A 16,903-nucleotide genomic window follows, 5' to 3' on the forward strand; every position below is an offset into this window, starting at 1 on the left:
ACATCCCAACTGAGGTTCATAGAGTCTGAGATGGAGCTCTTGGGATTTTCTCTGAGCATTGCAGTCAGGATGGGAAGACTGTGATATTGTGTGAACACACACCTGAAGGCTCCAAAACTGCCCGATTTTCTGCTTTTATAGAGATGCTCACGCTTGCTGCTTATCAATTAATCAAGTGTATTTGATTAGCAACATCTGGCTTAGTTACCTTCTCATTCCCTACTGAAGCAGTAAGGATGCACTTAGTTTTTCACAGGGCTGCAGTCCTGCAGATACTTTTTTTTTTTTTTTTAAAACACGACTGCATCTTCACAAGAAGCCACCAGCAAAAACAAAGCCCCAAAGACCAAAACTGTTAAACTGTAATTTTGAATTTATTTAACAATGAATGTACAGAACTTTACAGGAAACAAGCAGAAGATTATAAAACACTATGAAATGACATGATTTCAGTATTCAAGTACTTTCCCCATTTTATGAGGCCAGTGAGTGTACTAAAACAACCACAACGTGTGCTATAACAGCCATTAACATTTACATTCAGTCATGTGGACATTTTATAAAACTGTAGTGTGCTCGTCATCACACTGTGGCACATATCTACATTAAATTAACACGCAATGCTTGAGTATCAATCATAGCCAGCTCCTCATCATTCACCCACTCATCCTCTCTCAGTGAGTCAGTGGGTTTGTGGGATGGCGTCTGTACAGCTTTTAAAGTGCTTGGTGTTGTGGACCTCCGAGGCGGATTGAATGTCTTGTTAACAGAAGGAGAAGATACTGAGCCCAGATGGGAAAGAACCGGCGGAGACGGGATACGAGACAGATAGTCCAGTGCTCGCCTCCTTTTTAGGCTTTTGGGATCTTTTTCCGCTGAGGATGTTGGTGCAGGAGGGTTTCTGCTGACAGGCGTGAAGGATCCAAGGCTTCTGGCTGGCTTTTGAGAAATCGCCTACATAAAATGACATAATCAAGTTGATGGGTTTAAAACAGATCTGTAAACAGACATATTGAAAAGTCCAGGATACCACAACATGAAGTTAAGCTCACGATTGTCTTCGTGTCTGGTCTTCTGCCTGTCGTAGAAGCTGGTGTTTCCCTTTGCAGAGCGGGAGAGGAGCTGTAGCTCAGGCCATTTGATTTAACTAAATGTGAAAGCTTCTCCTCAGCAGTTACAAATAAGTCCTTCTGACACTGAAAAGACATTGAGGGTGGGGTGGGGGGGATTGTGATATAAATTTTAATATTTTGTTGCATTCAAACAAGTTGGAAATGAAGCTAAAAAAAGGGAAACTAAACTGAACTCAGTGAGCATAACAAAAGAAGTGTTCCTGTCTAGCATTTCCAATTACACCTGCACTTTGATTAAATTATGATTAATGCTCTGAGAGAGCAGCTTTTGAAGCATATCAGCTGCTCTGAAGGTTTTGATTTTAGCACTGTACCTGGACCAGGGTTTTAAGCCGGCTGAGGGATTCCTGTAGATGACCCTCTTTGGGATTTGTAGAGAAACTTGTCAGATCTCCGGCAAAAACAACAGGAGTGGGCTGCAATGACTGACCTCTCAGCTGCAGGTTGCTCAGAGCCAATATGACGTGTGGTTTTACCGTGTTTTCCAGACCAGACTGAGACAAGCTGCTGAAACAACGAACTTTGACAAAGTTCAGTTTCTCATCGGCCAAATAAAACGCAGGAGATGAACCTGTGTTCAAAAGAAGACGTTTCAGCAAACGTTATGCAGGTAGTTGTGAGAAAAACCAGAAAATAAAATACCACACTCACCCTGTCCATCTATAACACTGATGACATATCCTGTTAGATCAACCTCTCCACACAGAGACTGAAAATCTGGGTTTTGAAGACTCACAAAATCTGTAGAGACTCTTGGATGGAAATATGACGACAACCATTCCTGTGATGCCTGAATGATAATATCACATATTACAAAAAGTTTTCAACATACGCCTAATTTATAATAGGTACACAAAATTCCACAGGTGTACCATGTGTGCTAAAAGCATTTGTTTCCTACAGTACCTGGAGCTCCTGAAACTGTGTTTTCTTTGTCCCAGTGAGCTGAACAGCTTCAATACAGCTGTGTTTCTTTCCATCTGAAGCTGTGAGGTTATACACTTTGTATCGACAGCCTTCCTTTAATAAAGACTGCAGATCTGAGGAAGGCCGCCAAAGATTCAGCTGGTAAACTAAAACCAAGAAAGGAAAAATTAACAGTCATTTGCAAGTTAAAGTGATTATAAAAAGATCAAATGTGAAGAAGAACGAAGACACACCCCTGCCGGGCTGCTCTGTGGAGTCAGCAATGCAGAGTCTCCACACAGGGGTAACCTCTCGTTTGGGGCAGCTCATTTCGCTGTCCTCTGCTTCTAGAGCGCGGCGATACCGATCCTGCAGTTCAGCCTGCTTCTTCTCCATCACAGAACGCCTGTAGGTGTGAAGGGCCTCCAACTGTTGAGCACTCAAATGAGCCTAGGAGGGGAAAAATACATATATACTAAAACTCTTCACAGGTGAAATTAGGCCAACAATCTGTAAAGCAAATGTCTTACTACCTCAAGGTAAGCTGGGTCATCTCCGACTGCTTCATGCAGCTCTTCTCCATCCTGCAGACGTGCCATTTCTTGATGACTAATCGTTTTTCTTCGTCGTTGCGGTTTGATATCCCCTAAAGATAACAGCTTGTAAAAACTTGTCCAGTTTCAGGTTGCAGTAGTTAACTTGTTGAAATCCTGATTCTTACCCCTTTCCTCATTTTCAAATTCAGCTTGAATCTTAGCAAATAAGATTTCCATTGCTTTTTGTTTCTGGCTGCTGTATCGTCTCGCCTCCTTCTCTTCCGCACGTGAGGAACGGAACACAACACCTCCATCTGGCTTCCTCTCCATCCACTGGAAAATTGTATTACAAATACCGTGAAAAAGGATGACAACACAAACTTCAGTGCCTAACAATAATTATATATATCAATGCACACCTGTATGGGGTAGCTCCTCAGCACAACAATGTCAACACATCCTACTGGTCCTCCAGTGCTATACAAACAGGAGACTGGGAGCAGGAATGGCCGAGGATCCTTGTGAAATCCCAGCTTAGCATCCCATCGTGCGGGTCTGCAGCTGTTGGCACAGATCTAAACACATGAAGGAGAAATAAGCCACCTTCTTATTTGGTTGTGTTGCAGAGACAGAAGAACTTGTGGCCTTCGTTTTAGAATACCTTTAACATTAGAGATTCAGGTGCCTCCAGAGGGGAGCAAGCATCTTGTGATCCCACCAGCTGAGCCCCGTTAATGATCAACTTGCCCCCGACTGCCAGTCGACCTTTGTGAACCATGGCAGTCAAAGGTTCGTCCAGCTGGGCTTTAATGGCATACCAACCATCTGTCAGCCAGATGAGTGCAGCTGGAGTTTCAACCTTCACATCTGCACTGCGAGGAGTTTTGGTGTCACCGTGACTCTGTCTTTTCGGGGACTGACCCCTGGAGATGATCCCGCAAACACAGAGCACCAGGGTTTTGACTGCTGTGTCATCCTTTTCCATGATCTTTCTCAGAGCTGGCCTGCGGCTGTGGTCCACCTCTACGTCATATCTAACAAAATATGTTGTAGAGAAAAGCAATGAATACATTAACTGACTCAATGATTAACTAACAATAATTTTTTTCTACATTGCAACTCTGCAGTGTCTCTAACATGAGGCTTTGCTGGTTTTCCCAACTGTTTCATATAATTAAAGATGAAATATCTGTGGAGTTTGTACAGTTGGTTAGCTACAAGAAGACTGGAAAATGTAGTGGGCGTCCCACCCTTTTTTTAAAGCTTAAACCTTTAATTTACACAAAAAAGAAGTTGGAAATGCATAACAACACATATTTCGTGAGGTACAACTACATAAATATAATGAAGTACTGTAAGCTTTACTTGGATGTACCTGTACTTAAGTTGGAGGAGAACCTGCTCTGGGGTGAGACACCGGCTGCTCACTATTTCCGGAAATGATTTTTCCATGGAGGCCTGCTTCCACACAATCCATCTGTAGTGATTGTACACCCACGCGTCGCTGATCAGTTTAGGATCCACACCTGGGGTGTCACATAATGCTCTGTGGGCATTGTAGAACGAGATGACATTTACCATTAGAAGTGCAGCATGTTGTTTAACCTGATTACTCCAATACAGTTCATCACAAAGTGTGATTCAATGATACCTATAGAACTCTTCTTTCCCTGCAGTCCCATCATTGCTGGGGACCAGCCATCCTCCGTCTGCAAGCTGAACTCCACCTCCATCTGTAAATGCTTCCCGTCTCATGAACTGCAGCAGATTGAAGCGGAAAGATTCTGCATTGTCACTGGTGATATCAGAAACGTGTTTCTGGACTCCACAGGCATAGAGCTGGAAACAAAACAACAAAAACATGTTTGTGTAACACAGGCTGCATTTATAACCAAAACGAAGAAATCTGAATATGATGAGAAATGCTTAAAAGCAGTGACAGTTATAGCCTTGCCTGTTTGGGGGTGTATCTTCCTGGGGTCTTTCCATTCGCAGCAGCTTTCAGTGGGATCCTTGTTACTCCTGAAGTTTTTGTAAGAAACAAACTGCCTGGGAGAGGTCGAATGTTCTGGCGCTTCTTCTTCCTGATCCTCATGTCTTGCATGTCCCGTGCCAGCTCAATGTTCTCAGGATTCTGATATACGTCTGCAAACAGACAACACATTATTATTTTTTAATAATGTCATAAAGAATGTTTTAAACTGATGCAACTCAAAGTGCTTACTCCACCTTGGTTTCTTGAACACATGCCAGCCACACCTGATGTCTCTTCAACAGCACCAACAGACCCGCACTCAGCAGGTAAGCTCTGATTATTCATATCGTCAGTTGGAGTTGCAGCCAAGTCAGTTACATCTGCAGGGCCTTGTGTTTTTTTAGTGGGTGGTACGAAAGTGCTGCTGTTACACAGCATTACAAATGGTCTTTGGTGTTTGTCCTCCCCCTCCTGTGGCTTAGAGGAACTCTCGTGAACAGTAGTTCTTTGTTTTTTGAATGGAGGAACAAAGGCCGAAGGTGTTCTCATGTTATCCCTGAGCACTGCATTCTTATGAGTTTCTGCCTTTGCATTTCTGACAAATGGAGGAACAAAAGCTGACGTCGTGCGGCGTTCTGATCTGCCGTCTCCTGGGTTTGAGTTCTTCGTTTGTGGCGTCTTTTGGAATCTAGTTTCCACAAAGTTTTTTCCATTGCTGCAGAAAATAAAAACTATATTTAATCACAAACAGCTGATAATGCTGGTGACAACATGATGCTTCACCAGGAACTTACCCATGTGGCCAAGTGATGTTTGGATAAAGAGAAGTGCTGTATTGAAAAACTCCCCTGTCCTTCATTAAACCTTAATTGGGAATATGAAATGTTTATTTAAGGCATAACACAAAATAAACAGTTCTCAGAAAACTTGCCATAGCGCTAATAATTTACCATTCGGACAACTTTTTACTGGGTGGAGAGCTGGAGCTTTTGGATCAACAAGGGTCCTGTCGAACTCTTCCAGTAACCGTCTTTTCAGGGGAGGCTGACCTAGATAGTTAGAAGGGTATTAATTCTCAGAACAGAGCCGTGGTTTAAAGTTAATTATAATCAGGCATGTTTATTCATGTGAAAACAATGATCCATGAGTCATAAAGTAACATTTAACTTCTCTAATAAATCTAGAAAAAATTGAGTAGCAATGCAGAAACCTACCAGTCATTTCTGGGTCTTCGGGTGATCTTTTCCCTCTTCTCTTTTCTCCTCCTTCAGATATGTTGCTGTTTGTGTAATGTTGTAGTGGCACATCTTCTAAAATCATCAAGAGACTTTGGCCAGCTAGACCTTCATCTTCTAACAAAGCTTTAGTGCAGTCCAGAGCTTCCTGTGCAAGAAACTTCTGCTGGGTCTCTGAGCACCCAGTGAGGTCAAGGGACTGAAAGTTTAGAACTGAACACTCATCTGCTTTTAAAACTTTAGATTCTTTGGTGCTGCTCACCTTATTCATTTCATAGTCCAACATGCATGGCATTTCCTCTTCAGGGCAGTCATGCAAAGTGCCAGCCCCAGATGGAGTAACTGTGTCTTCCTGAAACTTGAATGCATCCTTAGGCGCCTTGTTATTGACGGAACTACAACTATGTCCACTTGAGTTTTCAAAAGTTTCACTTTCGTGGTCAGGAGACGACAGACGCAAGGGAGGGACAGATTTAACTGCAAGAGAGGCACTTCCCTTTGCTGGGATGTCCTTGTCACAGACTCCGGCCAAATTACAACCTGAAGTTCCTTCCACATCTTTTACTTTTGACTGATTTAACGTATGGTTGTCTTGTGGGCTTGTTGAAAATAAGAGTGAATCATGACACTCGGCATCACCGAATTCTTTGAAAAGACTGGTTGCTTTCAACAGACTGTTTTCTGACACGTGGACTTTAACTCCCCCTGCAGTTGTGAAACCATAATGTATTTTCTCTTTATTGTGAGCATCAATATTCTTATCATTCTTCCTTGTGTGCACAGCAGCTGGGGTGTATGTACTCAGACTATCACTGAGGAGATCTTCAGCCTTCGGCATGGCTGCAGATGAAAGTGCAACAGGTTTACGACTGGCTGCTGGCATTAAACTGGCTTTATCAACTCCTTCACATTCACTTAAAAGAGTTTTTGCACTCTTCAGAGCTTCAGATGAAACAATGACTTCTTTCCCACTCGCTGTCTGAAATCCACCTCTTTGTTGCGGCAAAGTGTTTTTTTGTCTCCCGTGTTCATTTGTGACTTCAGTGCATTCATTTCTGGAGTCTTTAGAAATTCCACAGTTAACATCCATATCACAGTCTTTGGTAAAACAATCTGCTTCTTGAATTGCTTTTGTTGACACCAAATCATCAAATTCCTTCAAAAGATGTTTTGCCTTCACAGAATTTTTCTGTGGCACCTGGACTTGTTCTCCCACTGCAGTTTTGAAACCACTCTGCATTTTCCTTGTATTTTCACCACTGTCATATTTCTTATCACTGTTCTTTCGGTGTGGGATGTCTGCACTGAAAGTGATATCACTGAATAGAGCCTTTCCTCTCTGAAGGGCCTCAGATGAAAGCGCCACAGGCTTCCCACTGGCTGCACGAAATCCACCGTTTTTGGGAAGTGAGCCATGAACTGGAATTTTCAAACACGATGGCTTTACACCAATTTTATCATCCACTTCATCACATTCAGCGAACAGAGACTTTGCTTTCCTGAGAGCTTCAGATGAAATGGCAACTCCTTTTCCACTTGCTGTCTGAAATTTACCACTTTGTGGTGGAAAATGATCTTGTTTATGTTCCACTTGTTTGTCTGTGCCCTTTAAGCATTTCTCTACAGAAATGCTTAAAGTCGCCTTTTGCTCTGGTCTAGTTTCTGGGAGGTTTTTCCTGTCACTGCATCTTCTACTCATTGGTGCTACACTTTTGTTTTTTACTGACATCCCATTAACATCCATATCACAGTCCTCTGCCTCTTGCACTGCTTTTGTTAAAGTGGAATCATCACAGTCCTTCAAAAAATGTTTTGCTTTCAGAAGATTTTTCTGTGACACATGGACCTTCTTTCCTCCTGCAGTTTTGAAACCACACTGCATTTTCCCTGTATTTTCCCCACTCTCATGGTTTTTGTCACTGTTCTTTGTGTATGGAACATCTGGGCTCTCTGCATCTGGAATGATATCACTGAACAAAGCTTTTCCCTTCTGAAGCGACACATGTGAAAGTGCCACAGGCTTTCCGCTGGCTGCATGAAATCCACCACTTTTGGAGAGTGGGCCACAAACCGGAGTCTTCAAATGTGACATATTCACATTGATTTTATCGTCTACTTTGTCACATTCACCCAACAGGGATTTTGCTCTCTTAAGGGCATCAGATGAAATGGAAACTCTCTTTCCACTTGCTGTGCTAAATCCACCACGTTGTAGCGGCAAAGTGTCTTTTTGCTTCACTTGTTTGTTTGCAGACGCTACAGAAATGTTTAAAGTCGCCCTTCGATCTGGTCTAATCTCCAACTCGCTGCCACTTCCTCTCACAGGCTCAAGACTTTCAAGTTTTACTGACATGCCATTGTTAACATTCATATCACAATCTTCTGTCTCTTGCATTGCTTTTGATAAAACAGAATCTTCAAAGCCCTTCAAAATGCTTTTCTCTAAGATGTGGACTTTTCCTCCCTCTGCAGTGAAACCATTCTGCATTTGGTCTGCATTTTCACAATTGTCACTGTTCCTTGTGTGTGGAATAACTGGGATCTCTGCACTGAAACTGATGTCACTGAAGCGAGCTTTGGCCTTCTGTAGGGCATCGGAGGAAAGCATAATTTTCTTTCCACTAGCTGAAAGAAATCCCCCGTTGCTGGGTACTGGGGCATTAACTGGAATCTTGTAACGTGGTGGTTTTACATCGATTTTATCATCTACTTTATCACTTTCACTCAACAGGTATTCTTTCTTGTGAGCGGTGGATGAAATTGAAACTCCTTTCCCCATGGCTCTCTGTAATCCACTCGTTTTAGGTGGTGATTCTTTATTTTGAGCAGTGAGCTGTTCTGTTCTTAAAGCATTTGGTTTTGTGCCCGTGTCCTCAAGTGTGTAAGTGTCACACAAAAGATGTTTAGCTTTTTTCATTGCATCAGCCGACACAGATACTTTCTTCCCACTGGCTGTACAGAATCCAACACCACTACTCAATTCATTGATGGTAACGGAATCAATAATCTTTGATGCTGAGCATGGCAATAGCTTTGAAGTGGAAACTGGGGTTTCAATAAAAGAAGCTGGATTTTTAAAATCCAGCACACCAGAACTGTTCATTTCTACAGCATCAGGATGAGGCCCACCTAATGCAGTATTTACACTTTCAAACTCCGTGTGTAAAATGGCACATTCCTCAGAGATGTTAATCACATTCATTTTGCCATTTTCAAAACCTTCGGTAGCGTATCTGTCTTGCACGCTTGTGACCTGTTTGAATGCAGAGACGGTCTGCTTGGTGTTGGAAAAACAACTTGGAATTTTCTCTTCAACACGGCAGTCGTCTTTGAGGGTGAACTTCAAGTCATCCGTGGCACTTTTAGACTGCTCACCGCACATCTTTTCACCTTTTGCATCAGTTTCAGCACCCTGTTTGTCTGATGAACTCAGATCTGACACATTAATCTCTAAATCAGCAAACAAAGCTCTAGCTTTGCTCAGACATGTCTTTGAAACTCTTAAAGCATTCCCTCCTGCAGTCTTAAAGGCCACATCAAGCATTAAAGGATTTTGTTTCTCCATCTTGCTAGTTGACATGACACACGTACTTCTTTCAGGAATGTTTTCTGAAGAGGGAAGTACATCCCGGACAGAGATATTTTCCTGTTTAACTGTACCTGACATTAAAACATCAGTAGATTTACTTGTGATGTCTGATGTCCCACCTTTTGATTTTTCATCTAACACACAGGTCATTTTGTCAGGCTTTGCAGTTACTGCGAGCTGCTTTTCAGCATCTGAACTAAAGCTGTCATCAAAATCTATGCCTGCAAGAAAATCAGGATCAAGGTCTTTGTCAGCACCCTCCACAGTGCACGCATTTTCTTGGCAAGGCTGTTTTACTTCTGCAGTTTTGAACTGCGTAAATTCAAACTGGCTATCTGCTTCTTCCAGTAGAATGCACAGTTCTTTCACATCAGCTTTTTGTGAAGCCGTTAAGTGGCAGCTGACGCCCTCAAATCTTTCACTTACAGAAGGTAGCTGATTTGATACAGAAACTGTACTTTTCATGGATCCATTATTCGGGGTATTTTTTTGTTCAGCAGCACGGTTACATTTGTTGGGCTGATCACGAAGAGTCCTTTCACTTTCACTTTCTTCAAGCAGATGCCTGGCCTTCTCCAGGTTGGCCAGGGAAATCTGTATCCCCTTATTTGAAGCGGTTCTGAATCCTGATGCATGGACGGATGGAACAGGAACTGATGGCTTCTCTGGCAGACTGCCATGAACCTCACCATTTAGTGGAATACAGTTAAGGCCGTCAACAGTTCCTGTTGGACTTCTTGGCAGTTGTGTTAATGTGCTCTCCACGTCCAACTGACTTTCTCTTTCACTGTTTAGAGTCTGTCTTTCCTTGAGTTGGGATTTTCCATTTCCTTTATGTGTAGATGGAAAAGGAGTAGTCCTGTGAGTATCAGTTTTAGAGCCGGTGTTCTCTAAGCAGGGAACAATAAACGAAGAAGCAGTGTGAGTGCTATCTGCAACAGCGGACTGGAATCCACTGTCACTTATGGTGCCTTCACTGATGGAATAATTTTGACTTGTGGTAGACATATGTCCTGTGTTACTGATGCTGTTACAGTCACGGTGAAGGTTTGCCTGTTGTCTTTTTTGCTTAACTTGTTTCATGGCCAACAGACAGGCTGAAGGTGAGAAGTAATTTTGATCTTCTTCTACTACTTTACTCAGTTTACCAGAGTCTGAAATTTCAGTGAAGTCTTGGGCAAAATCTCTGTGAAGCTGTGACATATCGAGGTCCTGGACTTTTTCTTGCACAGAGGGCGACAGATTTTCCAAAGCAAGATTTTCTTGTTTTTCTTTTCCATTCTTTACAGGACCACAGCAGTCTGCTTCATCTGTGGTGTCTGCTGATTGCTTACTACTCGATTCTGGCCCTAAATGAACAATTAAAATAATTAAATTCAGTCATTGTATTAAAAAAAAAACAACAACTTAATTTTAAAAGAAAATATGTAACGTTTAATGTGTAAATGTCTTACCGGAATCTGGAATTCCCGGTGATGTGTCCATCTTCTGAAAGTCTGTTTCATTTTCTTGAACTTGTGGTTTCAAAGTCTCAACAGTGTAAATAAATTTTCTTTTTTTCCTGATAAATCCAGAGTCTGCGATTTTTAGAGGTGACCTGATGAGCTGTCTAGAATCAGAACTGGTCTGCAGTTCTGTTAAAATACTGCTGTCTGCAGTATAAGGTGGAATTTCAGATAAACTCAATGGAGACCACTGGCTGATTCCAGTACTTCCAGTTTTTACAGGTGGAGATGGGGGAACAGTGCCTAGTTCTTCATCAGCTTTCCCCTCTTCATTAGAGCTGTTTGTTGTTCTGATATCTGTAGCACTGCAGTCATGTTCGTTTGATTTGATTCGCTTCTGCCTGACTCTGTCAGGTTTCACTTTTCGCAGTGATGAACTGCTGTTGGCGAGGAAAGTGGATGAAACATTTCCAGGTCCATCAGCAACACCAGCTACAGTGTTGCAAGCTTCTCCATCTGCACGAGCATCTAACAGCATCTTTTGCTGAACACCATTCTGGGTTAAAGAAGTCTGGGGGGAAACAGGCTCTGCCAAAACAGAACCTGTTGATGACAGAGCAGCAATCAGCATTTCAGACTAAAGTGTTGGAATGCATAGTTATGTCACAAATATTTGATATTGCAAATATTGTAAAAGAAAACATCAGTACCATAGTTATCAGTAGGTATATCATCGTTTATGGGTGGTGTTACCCCAACTCTGGAAGCATTTGAAAGAGAAGGGAAAAGCTTCCGTACAAACTAGAAAAGAGGAAAAAAAAAAATCTCAAATGTGTCCAAAAAAGAATAATGCAATAACACCAACTTCTGATTGTTTTTTTTAGTAACACGTCAAGTTATCAATTTCATCATGCTACAACTGCTCAATTTTCAGAATATTAACTTAGGGGATGCACATCTCACAGGACCAGAGAGTCAACATTAAGTGTTTGTGCCAGACTGAGTACTTACAACAATATTTTTGTCTGCAGGAACACTCGCTGGACAGGGGCTCTCATCAGTTTTAGCTGCAAGATCGAAAGGAGACAAATTATCGAACACATCCCCTTTTTTGACCTTTTAAAATTACCAAATTTGCTACTGACTTACATAAAATCAGTGTCGATGGAACAGCGGGTGGTGTGTTCAAAGAACTGGTCCATGAAATATCAGGATTCATCTGTACACCAAGACTTTCATAGGCATAGCTGATCTGTATCATAAAAAAAAACATAAAGACGGGTACATTTAATGTTATTCACGCTTTCACGTTCATATACTGTCAGAAAAATATTATCACCATTAGATTTGCTGTACTTACCGGAGATTTATGTGGGGTATGAAGCAGATCTGTACATATGGCAGAAGTAAACAAATTAAGCAGTGATGATTAAGTCTTGACTTTTGTATGCAATTCACGTAAATGAGACTGAGATTAGTTTTCTCCTCACCGAAACTGTGCTGATTCTGAGGTTGGATTCCCCCACATTTTGTACCAGGAGCACTAAAAAAGATCAAAAGACACATCAAAACAGCCAACAGCTGGAAAAACATAAAAACACAAAGGTGTTTTTGCAAAATTATTATAAAAAAAGCACCACAAAATCCACACTATAAAGCAATTCTTCATTGTATGTCATTAAAATCAGTAATTGGTGTTCTTTGTATTTAATCAATTAAAATAAACACCACTCATAGTGATGGCATAGTGATTATATAGGAACTATGAATTTAAACACTGATAATTCATTGTTTGTTGTACTCACCCCTGTTTTGACATGCGAAACAAGTATGGACTTTGTGTTTCCATCCATGGCAATGCATCTTTTTCTAAGACGCATCACAGAGAAACAACACTTTTAGGTTTAATCTAATCACAAGTAGGTCACAACAGCTGGTTTATAACAATGTAGTGAACAGAGAAACCCATATTCTTATTAAGCATGTGTTTAGTTAAAGCGTTTAAGAATTATAATATAAATTAACAAATAGTCAAATCTGAATGAAATATTACCTTGTGCAGCAGAGAACGATTGCTCATCCTCAGTTTCAGGCGACACAATTCGACTGTGTCTGAAATCTTTGGGAGTAGAAAACGGCTGACTGCCCACTGCAGTTTTGTACAAAGGGGTTTTAAAAAGTCCCTCCTGGTTGGCACATAGCTCATCTTGATCAGACCCACTGGCCTCATTTGCTGACGTTTGAGCAGTCAGTACTTCAAACCAGTCTGGGTCCAGTGGTCCCAGCGCTAAAATGTTAAATTATAAATTGGTAATAGCTCATTAAGCCCACAAGCCACAGATCTTGTATTGCCTTGCGTTATGCAAACGAATATAGAGGTGAAGGTAAGTCTGTTGAACGTACTGCTGCTAATAATGTTTAGAAGAGACCTGTTTTTTGTAGGCACCTAATTCAAAAGTACCGATAACCAAAATCACAGCTGTTTAATGTTGCAAAGGGTTTCTTACCTTTCCAGATTTTATCTTTGAATGTGTCGTACATGTTTTGTGAGGGTAAAGCCATTCCAGGGACTTGCGTGCGGCCTACAGCTTCTTACCTGACAATGTTAAAATAACTTGAATGAAAAAGTAGAAAGGTCGCTAAGTTCGTCTTAGTTTCAGAGCAAAATGATGGCATCCCTTCATGAAGGTAGGCACTACAGTCAAAGTAGCTGCTAATCAACTACGTTACCTAACAGCTAACATGACAGCGTCAAATATTTATGTGACAGTGGGTAACTTTAGCTTACGTTGGTTTTAAAAACGTAGAAAACCTTTAAGAAAACACCGCTAACTTCTACTGAGAAGCTAATATTAAAACCCAGGAGCAGTCACTCACACTTACCATGACGAAGTTCAAGAGTGTGGACTGTCATGTCGCGATAAATCTCTTAATATAATGTCAGTAAACCAGAAAACTACGAAATGCGACGCAAAGTGAGATAAATAATCAGCCTGCTAGCCAGTTTGTTCACGCGACAAAAACAAACCTCGCGCGCCGAGCACCGGAACCCAAAGCGACTTCAGAATAAGAGCCCATGTGAATTTTAACTGCGGATAAGCTTAATACTAATGTTACTTCTACTACTACTACTACTACTACTAATAATAATAATATTAATATATTTGAAACATTTAGGAACATTCAGTAAGCTTTTGACTTTATATGATACCACGGCGAAAGGCTCACTTCCGGGGGGGACGCGGATTATGTGATTATTTAAAAGAAATAAATTAATCCAATAACAAATTATAACCACAGTTAAGAAATATACGTTTCATTTTATTGTTGTATTAGTGTACAGAACACCAAAGTACAGTACATTGCAAAGGCAGTTGTATTTACAAGGCCAGAGGCTACACCACTTTTGTGGAAGATTTATTTAAATATGTATATGTAGCTACTCACTCTGCATGCACCTCAACTGTAACTTCATAAAAATACAATCTTATGAGTCTCAGTAAAGCCCGCCCCCATTTCACTATGTACATTTTTTTCCATTTAAAATAGTTTATCTATTTGTTCATTAACTTCACTATTACATTTTATTTTACATAAAATATGCACGCTTGGCAGGTTCAACAGATAAAACAAAATATTTTTTCTATAAATCTACTCTGATAAAAGCATGTTTTTCTCTTGTTAACAATATAAATAATTTACCTATTTGCTAAAAGCTGCACAGTTAAAAGGTACAGTAAGATGTTTGTAGGTTTGGGAAACATTACAGTAGATCTGCAGCATGTCAGAATATTTTAACACAAATCACTTACAGTATACAAATCTGTCATAATTCCATCTATGATGGTAGATTTGACTTCACACACGCAAGCGCACTCGTAACACACCTGCACCCTCACACAAACACACACCAACAAAAGACTCACTATTTTAAACAAGTAATGAAGCCTCCCTTTTTCTGTGCTAACAGTGTTCATATTTTCCAATGCTATGATATTCAAATACATTCTTTCAGGAGACAGTAAATGTCTTCCACTTCAGTGAAGAATTGCACATTTTCCCTTGACAATTAAAACAACATAACTGAAAGAGAATCACTCAGCTTTGGTATTTAATTTCGTTTTCTTTTTTTAAATGTGAAAGTTATTTGCCTCAGTACAAAGAGGCAGCTTTGTGACACTTCTATTATTTGTGCAATAAAAGCTGTACTGTGTTTGCAGCAGCAAAGTCACTCATCTGTCTAAATACAACAGTATTGCTGCATGTCTGAAGATCTGATTTCATGACATTCTGATGTATTTTAAGCAGGAAGAGGAAATGGGGCTTTGTTTATTCCCAGGAGAGAGTTAACCCTTGAGATGATAGCAGCTACCCCAGACAAGAGATGACATTAGGCATGACGCGGGGTGTGTTGCAGTTCTGGGTGTCAGAAAGCCATCAGAGAGTTGAGCCTGAAACCCTGGAGTCTGGGAGAAAAGCTGTGATGGCGCGGTAGCCCTGGGCTCTTCGGATCATGTCCCGAGTTTCTCCATTCAGTTCCATTAACTTGACAGAAATTTCTGTCAAGTCCTGCTTTGAGCCCACGAGAGCAAAAGTTCCTGTCTGACCCAGAGTTTGATGTCTGAAGTAGATGTTCAGCAATGTTTGGACCTCATCTTCAGAGTGGCTGCCAAAAATGTCATTAGGCCAAGTTGTTCTGGAAAGAAACCATAAGTAATTGTTTTGTTAATTTCCATGTTTATCGGAATACACTTCTAATTAACAGGAAAATATGCATTTTACTTTTCTAACCTGCACACGCAAATGTAGCGAACAGCAGTTAGAAACTCATTGTTCTTCAGAGCTTCTAGGATGGCCTGCACTGCAGCCTCGGAGGAGCTAAAAACATGCTCAGGGCAGGAACTCTCACAGACAGCAATCTCATCATTTGCCACTGAGGCTGCTGCTACCCTCAGGTTGCTCTTCAACTCATTAAGCTCTTTGGACATACTCGTGAGCTAGAAGTTGAGAACAGGGACACAGATTAAAAAGTTTATGTTATGCCTTCAAAAACAAAAGAGAAGAAAATGTGGATACACCTACCTCTGGAACAGAGCTGATTGCATGGATCTGTTCAATCAGCTTGCAGTAGGACTGAAAGAGCAGCAATAACTGAAAGTGGAGTTTGTAGAGTCTTTGACAGAGCTCCAGTTGCTGAAAGTAAGAGAAAATACTTATCAGAAAAATGTTTCAACTTCCTCTTTCCTCCTCTTTAATTATACGAATATACATGTTTTCACAGCCACAATTAAAGACTTAAAGTCTTTTTTTTTTGCCGAAAATGACAATACAACAAATACAATGCTGTTTTTTTTTTTTTTAAAAAAAAGGAAAGTAGACACAAGCCTTATCCAACTTACAGCCAGAAATTCCATTTGCTATCAAGCAGGCATGTTACAGGGTAGAAAAGAAGTAAGTAGTAAGGAAAACACAGAGAAAGAAGGACGTTCATGCAAATGCTCATTATTTACAACATACAGTGGGTGAGAAGTAACAGAACAAATCTAACTGGTGTCATTTTAATGACATGCACAGAAGAAGAACATGAGGGTAGATGTATGTGAAAATTAGGAATAAAAGGAGTGGGGTGGGGGGGGGGGGGGTGGGGGGTTTATAGTTGCCAAGAATTATTTAAAAAAAAGTTTTTAAAAAAAGCCAAGCAAATTCTGCCTGTTAATCAGCACTCACTTAAGTGAGAAACTCATAACTTTTAACAGCAAAACTTTCTATTTTGCTGTTGAGCTTCTTCAGTCATGAAGTCAGCGTAACAGCCTGATTAAAGAGCAACATAAGAGAGCTTGCTCCCATGCCCAGGAGAACTGAAAATGATCACAATGCACACTGGATACGACGTGCAGCAACTTAAGTTTGTCAGAAACTTGACGTTTATACAGTGTAAGAGAATTAGAGGTAACACTCACAGAGCTACAGTGTCACACAGTAATCGCAATGCAGAAAGTACAGTATGAAAGATCAGATGAAATGGAATCCTTAATATGTTCAGTCATTTAGTCAAATGTACACAATCAACAGCTATTTTGGTTG

General features: G+C 40.8%; 2 protein-coding genes across 3 annotated transcripts in view; both read right to left on the minus strand.

Annotated features, from left to right (window-relative positions):
- Positions 1-397: 397 nt before the first annotated feature.
- brca2 (BRCA2 DNA repair associated) lies at positions 398-13,836 on the minus strand. 2 transcript variants are annotated; one of them, XM_030744563.1, is made up of 27 exons: positions 13,703-13,836; positions 13,327-13,415; positions 12,873-13,106; positions 12,625-12,688; positions 12,310-12,362; positions 12,180-12,208; positions 11,969-12,071; positions 11,831-11,886; positions 11,530-11,620; positions 10,829-11,422; positions 5,765-10,723; positions 5,501-5,599; positions 5,345-5,414; positions 4,805-5,265; positions 4,530-4,720; positions 4,227-4,414; positions 3,951-4,121; positions 3,237-3,609; positions 2,995-3,150; positions 2,761-2,908; positions 2,573-2,685; positions 2,294-2,489; positions 2,040-2,206; positions 1,785-1,923; positions 1,448-1,704; positions 1,053-1,196; positions 398-954 (listed from the first exon to the last, which is right to left on the minus strand). In XM_030744563.1, the coding sequence occupies exons 2-27, from the start codon at positions 13,379-13,381 to the stop codon at positions 601-603; spliced, it is 9,465 nt and encodes a 3,154-aa protein (XP_030600423.1). In that variant the 5' UTR covers positions 13,382-13,415; positions 13,703-13,836; the 3' UTR covers positions 398-600. The 2 variants fall into 2 exon arrangements, 1 of the variants encoding a protein (XP_030600423.1); XR_004020800.1 differs by lacking the exons at positions 398-954; positions 1,053-1,196; positions 1,448-1,704; ... (2 more) ...; positions 2,294-2,489; positions 2,573-2,685 and having other exon boundaries at positions 2,768-2,908; positions 2,995-3,136.
- A 283-nt stretch (positions 13,837-14,119) lies between these two features.
- frya (furry homolog a (Drosophila)) overlaps positions 14,120-16,903 on the minus strand; it is a 41,255-nt gene continuing 38,471 nt past the window's right edge. Inside the window, exons 60-63 of the mRNA XM_030744566.1 lie at positions 16,219-16,236; positions 15,902-16,012; positions 15,611-15,816; positions 14,120-15,515 (exon numbers count right to left, since the gene is read on the minus strand). Coding sequence (XP_030600426.1) covers positions 15,257-15,515; positions 15,611-15,816; positions 15,902-16,012; positions 16,219-16,236 — 594 coding nt within the window. The 3' untranslated portion in view covers positions 14,120-15,256. The remainder of the gene's footprint in view (positions 15,516-15,610; positions 15,817-15,901; positions 16,013-16,218; positions 16,237-16,903) is intronic.

This window comes from Archocentrus centrarchus, chromosome 13 (genome assembly GCF_007364275.1).
Source record: "Archocentrus centrarchus isolate MPI-CPG fArcCen1 chromosome 13, fArcCen1, whole genome shotgun sequence".
NCBI classification, from domain to species: Eukaryota; Metazoa; Chordata; class Actinopteri; order Cichliformes; family Cichlidae; genus Archocentrus; species Archocentrus centrarchus.

Bases quoted from the DNA above. Each gene is read 5' to 3' on its own strand.
- brca2 (XM_030744563.1), bottom strand. From the start codon at position 13,381: ATGGCTTTACCCTCACAAAACATGTACGACACATTCAAAGATAAAATC. The intron at 12,363-12,624 runs GTGAGTACAACA...GATCTTTTTTAG, and splicing joins TTTCGCATGTCAAAACAGGG to TGCTCCTGGTACAAAATGTG. The intron at 2,490-2,572 runs GTAGTAAGACAT...TTCCCCTCCTAG, and splicing joins ATGACCCAGCTTACCTTGAG to GCTCATTTGAGTGCTCAACA.